At 37.1% G+C, this 10,222-nt stretch overlaps 2 protein-coding genes and 2 long non-coding RNA genes across 6 annotated transcripts in view; 2 read left to right on the forward strand and 2 right to left on the reverse strand.

The window, feature by feature from the left end:
• The window catches only part of LOC110268620, a 19,578-nt gene extending 14,006 nt beyond the window's left edge, over window positions 1-5,572 (reverse strand). Inside the window, exon 1 of the long non-coding RNA XR_002356868.1 lies at window positions 5,474-5,572. This is a non-coding gene — a long non-coding RNA (uncharacterized LOC110268620). The remainder of the gene's footprint in view (window positions 1-5,473) is intronic.
• Window positions 1-10,222, forward strand: part of LOC110262395 (putative disease resistance protein At3g14460) — a 98,992-nt gene that overhangs the window by 53,958 nt on the left and 34,812 nt on the right. The gene's annotated exons all lie outside the window — the stretch shown is intronic.
• The window catches only part of LOC110268621, a 41,201-nt gene that overhangs the window by 18,881 nt on the left and 12,098 nt on the right, over window positions 1-10,222 (reverse strand). The gene's annotated exons all lie outside the window — the stretch shown is intronic.
• On the forward strand, window positions 76-7,022 carry LOC107622599 (putative disease resistance protein At3g14460). 3 transcript variants are annotated; one of them, XM_016324576.2, is made up of 5 exons: window positions 76-4,473; window positions 4,906-5,120; window positions 5,466-5,571; window positions 5,805-5,914; window positions 6,580-7,022. In XM_016324576.2, exon 1 carries the CDS (start codon window positions 354-356, stop codon window positions 4,467-4,469), a length of 4,116 nt encoding a protein of 1,371 aa, XP_016180062.1. In that variant the 5' UTR covers window positions 76-353; the 3' UTR covers window positions 4,470-4,473; window positions 4,906-5,120; window positions 5,466-5,571; window positions 5,805-5,914; window positions 6,580-7,022. The 3 variants fall into 3 exon arrangements, with proteins under 3 accessions (XP_016180062.1, XP_016180048.1, XP_016180072.1); XM_016324562.2 differs by having other exon boundaries at window positions 5,466-5,630; window positions 6,580-6,926; XM_016324586.2 differs by lacking the exons at window positions 5,466-5,571; window positions 5,805-5,914; window positions 6,580-7,022 and adding an exon at window positions 5,259-5,459.

The following is a 10,222-nucleotide window of genomic DNA, read 5'->3' on the forward strand; positions in this document are numbered from 1 at the left end:
GAAGGAAAAGAATAGGACAAATACAAGTGATCCAACTGAGATTTTATACTGCACCAAAAAAAATCGTATCTCGAAAAATAAAGTTTGAATTTCGGGATTGGGAAAATATTTATTTTTTTATTTTATTTGAGAAAAAAAATCCCCCCAATCAAGCACTTAGAATGATTGCACTGAGGGTCATACCAACTTCTTTTTGCTGAGGAAGAGGAACTTTCGTGATATCTCACTATATGCCTATTATTGATTAATGCTTTGCAAGCAAGCATTATTGCAATACTATTTCTCTCTCTTCGTTACATTCTGAAAATCCAATCACTCACTGATTAATTTGCTGTTGTTATCTGTATCATATCATGGCTGAAGCACTTGTTGTTGGAGCTTTAGTTAATGGCTTCGCCAACGTTGTTCTTGACCGGCTCATTTCTTCTGAGTTTGTCAACTTGGTGGCGGGCAAGAAGCTGGATCGGAAGCTGGTTGACAGGCTGAAGACTGCTCTCTTGGCTGCCAAAGCTCTGGCTGCTGACGCTGAGCAGAAGCAGTTTGGAAACGAACTCGTCAGGGAATGGCTTGATAGTCTCAGGGATGCTCTCTACACTGCTGATGACTTGCTGGACCGTGTCTTCACCAAAGCTCAAATTCGCAGCAAGGTACGCACTCGGCTTCCTCACTTCCTTGATCTGTCTGGTAGGAAGATGGTGACCAAGATAGAAGAGGTGATTGAAAGAATAGAAGATCTTGAGAAACGCAAAGATACCCTTGGTCTCAAAGAGATTCCAACGGGTAGCTCCTCATGGAGACCTCCATCCACTTCTCTTGTCAAGGGCAATGTGTTCGGCAGGGATGCTGACCAACAGGCACTAATCAAGATGCTCAATGACAACAATCATCATAGCTTGTCCGTCATCTCTATTGTTGGTATGGGCGGGGTTGGTAAAACTACTTTAGCACAATGGCTCTACAACAATGAGAATTTGATGGACGGGGTTGATCTGAAAGCATGGATTTGTGTTTCTGAAAATTTTGATGTTGTTGACACTACAAAGAATGTTATAAAGGGGATCTCTTCGGGTGTTTGTAGTCTTGACAGTTTTGATTTACTTCAACGAGATTTGAAGGAAAAACTGTCACAAAAGAAGTTCTTCGTTGTCTTGGACGATGTTTGGAGTGAAGATGCTGATAAGTGGAATAGTTTTATCACCCCTTTTCAACATGGGACAAAGGGAAGCACTATTCTTCTAACTACCCGCAAGGAAAATGTTGGTCCAACAGTCCAAAATTATAACTCTTACACTCTCAAGGAACTGTCAGACGATTATTGTTGGTCTATTTTTGCGGACAATGCATCCTTTCCTGAATCAAATGGGAGCTCGGAACTGGAAGGAATAGGTAGAAAGATTGTCGAGAGGTGTGGTGGCTTGCCATTAGCTGCAGAAACAATTGGACGCTTGTTGCGCTCAAAGCATGATGCTGGGGAATGGAATAAAATACTATCTAGTGACATTTGGCAATTTCCTGTGACAGACAGTAAGATTGTTCCCGCATTGTTAATAAGTTACTATCATCTGCCTGCACATTTGAAACGATGTTTTGTTTATTGTTCGTTGTATCCCAAAGATTATAAATTTGATGAAGATGAATTAATCTTGCTATGGATGGCTGAAGATCTTTTACGGCCACCAAAGAGGGGAGAAACTTTAGAAGATGTTGGTTACGAGTATGTTGATGATTTGGCTTCAAGACTATTTTTCAAGCAGGTTGGGAATGAGAATGAGATGTATTTTGTGATGCATGATCTCATGCATGACTTGGCAACTTTTCTTGCTGGAAAGTTTTATTGTAGATTATCAGAAATTGGTGAAAAGGAAGAGATGAGTTTTCTAACTCGCCATTTGTCATCGGAGACTGCAAAAACCTGTCCCTCTAATAAAACAGAATCTTTGAGGACATTCTTTTGTAATAATTATCATTATCCTTTTATGATAAGGGAAGAAAGAAAAATGCGTGGCATATTATCAAAGAATAAATACTTGAGAGTTTTATCCGTTCATATACTCAGCAAATTTCCAGATTCCATAGCCAAGTTGATCCACCTGCGCTATTTGGATCTCCATTGGAGTAAGATTGAGGTACTGCCACAGTCATTATGTAACTTGTTCAATCTACAAACTTTAAAGTTACAACGTTGTTTTTCCCTAACTACGCTACCTAGTAGTCTAGGTGAATTGATCTACTTACGCCATTTGGATATCTCTGGAAGTTGTATTAGGACATTGCCCGAGTCATTGTGCAAGTTGTGCAATTTACAAACATTAAAGATAAATGGTTGTTACCAGCTGACTATGCTGCCCAATGGCATGTGTAATCTTGTGAATTTGCGGCATCTTGATATCAGGAGGACTCCTCTGAAAGAAATGCCAAAAAGAATGGGCAAATTGAAACAGTTGCACATTTTAAGCGACTATATGGTAGGCAAGTCTGAAGACAATGGAATCCAAGAGTTAGGAGGGCTTTTAAATCTTCATGGATCATTTCAGATTTGGAAATTGGAGAATATTGTCAACGCCAATCAGGCAAGGAGTGCAAACATAATAGATAAGAAGCACATTGACGACTTATTATTGGAATGGTCTTCAACAGATGATGTGGTTTCAGACACACAAACTGAAAGAGATATACTCCACGGCTTGCAACCGCACACTGGCTTGAAACAGTTGAGAATACGGGGATACAAGGGTAACATATTTCCAAATTGGATTGGGAATTTCTTCTACCAAAACATGACAAGTGTATCTCTAAAGTCTTGCAAGAATTGCTGCATGCTGCCTTCACTTGGACAGCTGCCATCTCTTAAGTTCCTGAGCATCAAAAGTTTTGGTGAGTTGAAGAGCATTGGCAAGGAGTTTTACAAAAATGAAGGCGATCAGCATTCTTCGCCTATTGCACCGTTTCCCTCACTGCAGACATTGGAATTTGATGAGATGTCATGTTGGGAGGAGTGGCATTTACCTGACTCAGAAGCCTTTCCTCAGCTTAAGAGCCTTGAAATAAGAGGGTGTCCAATGTTGAAGGGAGATATGGTTAATCAGGTATTAATGAGAATCCTTTCTTCCTCACCGGATATTTCCAAAGTGCGCCAACTATACATAAAAGAAGAAGATGATGAAAGATCGGGTAAAAAGATGAAACTTGATGGGTATTGGTTATCAATTAGTGGATTTGAATGTGTGGTGGAGTGTGCATTTAAGGCAAGGATCATCCGCCATCTAACTTCCCTACAAGGAATATATATCTCAGAGTGTTCATCTGTTGTATCCTTGGGGGGCAATTGTTTACCCAAATCTTTGCAAAAGCTCACAATGTATAGGTGCAGCCAAATTGAATTACTCCAGCAACAACACAAGTATGATTTGGTACATCTACATATATTTCGAAGTTGTGATTCACTGACCTCATTGTCGTTGGATGCCTTTCCCAATCTCGAGAATCTGGAGATATTCTGGTGTTCAAATCTGGAATCAGTTTCAATGTCAGAGCCACCACACGCTGCTCTTCAACGTCTCTCCATCTATGGGTGCCGCAAATTTGTGTCATTTCCGGAAGAAGGACTGGCTACGCCCAACTTGACTCATCTCGATGTTAGCAGGTGCTCGAAGTTGGAGGCATTGCCACGTGGCATGAATACTCTTCTCCCAAATTTACACTCTCTCGACATAGGAGGTTGCCCAAACATTTGCAGGTCGCCAGAGGGTGGTTTGCCGGCTAACGTGAAAGAGCTAAGTGTAGGACAAGTGAGGGGTCTATCATGGTTGGGCAATTTGGACAACCTCACTCATCTTTTCATTGATGGTTCTAACTGTGAGAGCATAATAAAGTCATACCCAGAGGTGGGTTGGCTGCCTCGCCTTCCCTCCCTTACCACTCTACATATCCATGACTTTGATAATCTGGAGACATTGGAGTGCAACGAGCTTCTTCACCTCACCTCCCTCCAACAACTACACATTTCAAACTGTCCAAAGCTGAACAATATAGAGGGTGGTTTGCCGGCTAACCTGAAAGAGCTTAGTGTAGGAGAATGCGAGGAACAAGTGAGGGGTCTATCATGGTTGGGCAACTTGGACAACCTCACTCATCTCACCATTTCTGGTGTTGGGTGTGAGAGCATAAAGTCATACCCAGAGGTGGGTTCGCTGCCTCGCCTTCCCTCCCTTACCACTCTACATATCCAAGACTTTTATAATCTGGAGACATTGGAGTGCAACGAGCTTCTCCGCCTCACCTCCCTCCAACAACTGCACATTTCATACTGTCCAGAGCTGAAGAATATGGAAGGAGAAAAGCTGCCTCCCTCTCTCTTACTACTTCAAATTGACAACTGTTATTTTCTGGGCGGACGCTGCAAGAACAAGCATCAACAAATTTGGTCCAAAATTTCCCACATCCCCACCATTGCAGTCGAAGATTTCTGAGCAGGTAATTCTCTAACCTTCATGTTTGTCATGCGAGCACAATTAAATTCACACATGCATAAATTTCCTTTTCCTTCAAGTCAATTTTTTTTCTCTTTCTTTAAACAACATTAACCGCTTGAACTCATATGCCAACTGCAAAATTTGCATTCTTTTCTTTCACTTGTCGGGAAAGCTCTCAGTTTGCAGTTTTAGTTAAAGAAATATCCTTTATTACTCTCAGAAACAGTATTTGCTATATGTAATACTCGTTAACTCTTATATGTTTCAAAAGAAAATCACATTTAAAAAGGATGATACAATTACCATGAAACAAAAATTGAAACACAGGGAATATCCTTTTTCCATGTATCCAACATTTGAGATTTTTTTTAGATGTATTAAACAAATGGATGAATTAAATTTACTTTTTTAATGTTTTCACTATCTTCTGCAGGTGGCTTATGTACATATCAAGATGTAATCCTATACATTGGCTACATATCTTCATTTAATTCTAAGTTCATTTGAGGTGGTAATTAAGCTGGATTAAGGCGTTGGGAACCAGATACTTTGTTTTCTGATTTTGGCTTAATGTTATTGAAAAGCAAGGACATGATGGAGAATGTTAGAGTAGTGGCACTTATGATTGAAAAGCTTTTGTTGTTGTAGGTATATTTTTCTATTCCTTGCTATAATTTTATTTTTGCTGTTTGGAGCAGTGAGAAAATAAATGATAGCTCAATTTGTGGAAAGAAAACTGTTATAAAAAGTGTTGTTTCTATCTTTGCCAATTCTTTATGATAACAGAGTCAGCTGTTGTGTTGCAAGATTCATATGGGACGGTAAAAGAAATCAGAAGGATCAAGTTATTGATTTATAATCTTTTTTTACCATAGACGAATCATTTGTTAAAATTAATAGTATTAGATGCCTATAATAAGCTATTTCTAATACTAAAGGTTCTGTAGTAATAACTGTTTCTTCCTTTCTGGATTTTGACTGGTTATCAAACAGATTCTGACGTGAAGAAGGTATGTAGCTAATGCAGTCAAGATTCAAAGATTATGCTCTCCACATTTGAAGATGACAATCATGTACCTGAAATGATCATTATGAGAAGGTGAAGTTGTATAGTGATGCCATCAGCAACAATTTCATTCCTATCACCTTCACTCAATGGTGTGTTCAGTTTGTACATATATCAAACCAATGAGTGTCATTTCTTTTCACTGTTGACTCTAAAACCAAACCAATGATCCAACATTGTGTTCATGAGGTTTTCACATAATTGTGTGTGTGGTTTTTGTGATGACAAACACTTTAAGTCTTGAAATGCTTTTTAATGTGTTTCAGAAGATCCACTGGGAAAGGGAAGTACATTTGAGGTTTAGTAACCAACCATATCTAAATTATCTTCATTCAATCCAAAGTTCAAGAGAAGACGTGCTCTGTTTTAGCTTCAGGTTGGTATAGTTACTCTATTCCTCCTTACAATTTACTTTTCCTATTTTTTTTGGGAAAAAGAAAAAGAGATGATGATAGCTTGATTTCAGAAGGAAGTAGTTATATGTAGTTCAGGGAAAGATGGTGTTTCTACCTTTCCCATTTTTTAATGTATATGCTAAATAAATGTACTATAAATATCAACTTAATTTTGGTTTCTTAACTGCTGCCAAAGCTGTTACAATGCCAAAACTGCAATTCAGTGGTGGAGCTTGTAAATTTGAACAAAAAGATGCAACGTTTCTAATGCATTCAAGTTTATTACATGAATTTATAAATACATCCACTTTTGAAAATTGTGTGATTCATTAAACTACACATCTAGTCTAATAGTTGGTTGCTTTTTGTTCAAACATGTCATGAAGAGGATCATACTTTTACTAAATTGATAATTTAAATTCTACAATTTTGTGATCATACTATTGTTGAAATATTCTTTTAGAAGAATTTCATATCATGTAAATACTTGCCTAAAGTTTTCTCGTCTCTTTTGACATTTAGTCCTGCTAACTACTTGAATAATATGCATTGGTATGGATTAATTTTGATGTAATGGACCTCAATTTTCATTACCATATTGTCACTGGAATGATAATTTTTTTTTCTTTTTTGGTTGATTATGCAGTCACTATAAATCTGCAGTCGGAGAGTGGTCCAATCTTGGTTTTGGCTAAAATTTTGATAGCAAGTTCTGGATGTACTTTTTCATTCTGAATGGTTGGACGATTAAGATAAGATTTGGAGGGTGAGATATGGCCTGCACACGCAAAGTAGCTTTGGTTTTGTAAATTTTTCATGTTTTTGGTTTCCATTTATACGCATTGGTGCTTGGTTGTTTTGATTTACTATAAGCATGATTTGTGCACTCATTTGAGATTTTCTTGTATCCTTACTTGATTACAATGGTACTTGTTTTTTGGTCTGAATGATCCATAGTTTTTACCTCTCAAATTGAGAGAGTTTTCCATGTTAAAATTTCAGTGTCTTGTCCCGATTTTTATTTTTCTGGTTTCTGTTATTTGTTGGCTGCCACTGTTTTGTGTATTGTTACGCCAATTATTCTCTCAAGCAGCTATTCCACTTGATGATGTATTTGCCAAATCAATGTTTTCTGTTTCTAAAATTGGGAAGTTTTACCTTTAATATTTGGAATTTGTGTGCTTTTGCAACAGAAGAAGTACTTCTTTTCCCAAAAAGAAGAAAGAATGAAATTTACACAATTTGCTATGAGAAGTTATCTATGTATTCATGAAATTTCATATGAATAAATATAATAATTATTGCCTCAGAGGATTCGTATTTGCTAGGATGTATTTCTTGAGAAGCATCTTGTACAATAGATTAATCTTGAGGCTAGGAACAAAAACATGGAACTATACTTGAAAGAAATTCTAGAAAGAATCAGAGAGAACAAGGAATTTCTGAAGTAAAAATGATATGAATTCAAGCTCTCTATAGTAGTACGTTGGTACCATTATGCTAAGAATGAAAATCCATAATAGCATTGATTCGCAGGAAGATAATTGTTAGGATTAGCCTAATTTCATCACCATTCCGAGCTCAGTGGGCTTTCACATGAGTTATAATGTCTAGTGTATAGAATTCTAGTTCTATAACTTAAATGAATTTTGAGGTTATTATTTGCTTCATAGCTAAAATTACTACAGAGTTTCACACATGCACAGATGTAGCACACTGGATATGAAACTGCAAATGCAATTTTTTGCACTGTTTATTCTAGCCCAAACTGCTTATGATATTATTATAAGGGCATATCCTAAACCTGCATGATATTATTATGGTGCATTATTAGTTAATTGCTGTGTTCATTTAGTAGAGATGACAGCCAAATGAATTTAGAGAAGCAATGATGTTTGAAGAAGAAGAGATCAGAACTAAGACAACAGAAGCTGCTAAAGTTGTTTCAGATTTGAAGCTTCACTAGATTGCATGGCTGCATTTACTAAGTTTCTTAAATAGATAAAGTTTGTCTGCACTCGTATTTTTGGAGAAAATAGTGTAATTAGTTTATTAAATTGAAGAAGTAAAATAAAGCTTAAGATGATGTAGGCTTAGTTTGGAAAACTTTTTAAAGAGGTATTTGTATTTTTTAAAAGCACGAACTCTTAGTTTTGTGTTTGGTAATCATAAATAGTCTGTTTGCAATTTTTGAAAGATAAAGATGCTTTTAAAAGCACTTAAGGTGGAAGTTTTCAAAGTTATATAGTTTGTGGCTTTGTGTTTATCAAAATTAAAAAGTCTAATATAATCTCATATATTAATTAATTTCTAAATATAACTCTTACATTTATGTCTATTATACTAATTTTAAATTTTAAAATTTTTATTTATCAAAATAATATAGATGTTACAACTTTTAAAAGGTTATCTTTTAAAAATTAGACTTCATAAAATATATTTAAAAAAAATGTTACCAAACTAAATGATAGTTAGTTACCTGCAATTAAGCATTGTATCAACTATGCAATAAATGATTCTACTTGTCTATTTTTTGGAAGAGGTAAATACCAAATCGATACTCGAAAGATTCTGTCACTAACAAAATAGTACCTGACTTTTGTGATTGTCAAAATAATCCTTGAATAATAGCATTGATTCACAGGAAGATAATAGTACCTTACTTGTGCAGCAAGCTTCTCTTCATTCTCAGCTTGTTCCTCTTGCTGTGTAAACTTCTTTTTATTGCTTTGGTCTCACTTTTGGTTTTTGATACTTTGTTTCATCATTCAAAGAAGAATATGAAAAAGAAGTAAAGAGAAAACCCAGTATTGCACTCCACGCGATGCCAAAGTCTTTTTGCTGAGGAACCTTTACGTGTGTGATATCTCGCTAAATGCCCATTATTGCTGAATACCTTGCAAGCATTATTACAATATTCCTCTCTCTTCCTTACATTCTGAAATTCCAATTACACATTGATTAATTTGCTGCTGTTGTGATCATCACATCATGGCTGGAGCACTTGTTGGTGGAGCTTTTCTCTCTGGCTTCATCAACGTTGTTTTTGATAGGCTCATTAAACGTGAGTTTGTCAACCTGGTGGTGGGTAAGAAGCTGAACCGACAGTTGGTTGAGAAGCTGAAGACTGCTCTCTTGGCTGCTGAAGCTCTGGTCGCCGACGCGGAGCAGAAACAGTTCGGAAACGAACTTGTGAGGAAATGGCTTGATAGTCTCAGGGATGCTCTCTACACTGCTGATGACTTGCTGGAACGTGTCTTAATCAGAGAAGAAATTCGCAACAAGGCACGCATTCGCGTTCCTCGCTTCTTCCGTAATTTGTATGATTGGAAGATGGAGAATAAGATAGAGGATGTGGTAAAAAGAATAGAAGATCTTGAGAAACGCAAAGATACCCTTGGTCTCAAAGAGATTCCAACTGGAAGCTCCTCATGGAGACCTCCATCCACTTCTCTTGTGAAGGGGAATGTGTTCGGCAGGGATGCTGACCAACAGGCACTAATCAAGATGCTCAATGACAACAATGATCACAACTTGTCCGTCATCTCTATTGTTGGTATGGGCGGTGTTGGTAAAACAACTTTAGCACAATGGCTCTACAACAACAAGGATTTGATGGACGGGGTTGATATGAAAGCATGGATTTTTGTTTCTGAAAATTTTGATGTTGTTGAGACTACAAAGAATGTTATAAAGGGGATCTCTCCGGGTGTTTGTAGTCTTGACAGCTTTGATTTACTTCAACAACATTTGAAGGACAAACTGTCAAAAATGAAGTTCTTCATTGTTTTGGACGATGTTTGGAGTGAAGATGCTGACAAGTGGCATAGTTTTATCGCCCCTTTTCAACATGGGAAAAAAGGAAGCACTATTCTCCTAACTACCCGCATGGTAAATGTTGGTCGAATAGTCCAACACTATAACTCTTACACCCTCAATCAACTGTCAGATGATGATTGTTGGTCTATTTTTGCGGACAATGCATCCTTTCCTGAATCAAATGGGAGCTCAGAACTGGAAGGAATAGGTAGAAAGATTGTTGAAAGGTGTGATGGCTTGCCGTTTGCTGCAGAAACACTTGGACGCTTGTTGCGCTCAGAGCGTCTTGCTGAAGAATGGAATCAAATACTATCGAGTGACATTTGGGAATTTCCTATGACAGACAGTAAGATCGTTCCTGCGTTGTTAATAAGTTACTATCATCTGCCTGCTCATTTAAAAGGTTGCTTTGTTTATTGTTCGTTGTATCCCAAAGATTATAAACTTGATAAAGATGAATTAATCTTGCT

The sequence above is a fragment of the Arachis ipaensis genome, chromosome B02 (genome assembly GCF_000816755.2).
Source record: "Arachis ipaensis cultivar K30076 chromosome B02, Araip1.1, whole genome shotgun sequence".
Lineage (NCBI taxonomy): Eukaryota > Viridiplantae > Streptophyta > Magnoliopsida > Fabales > Fabaceae > Arachis > Arachis ipaensis.

Bases quoted from the DNA above. Each gene is read 5' to 3' on its own strand.
- LOC107622599 (XM_016324576.2), top strand. From the start codon at position 354: ATGGCTGAAGCACTTGTTGTTGGAGCTTTAGTTAATGGCTTCGCCAAC.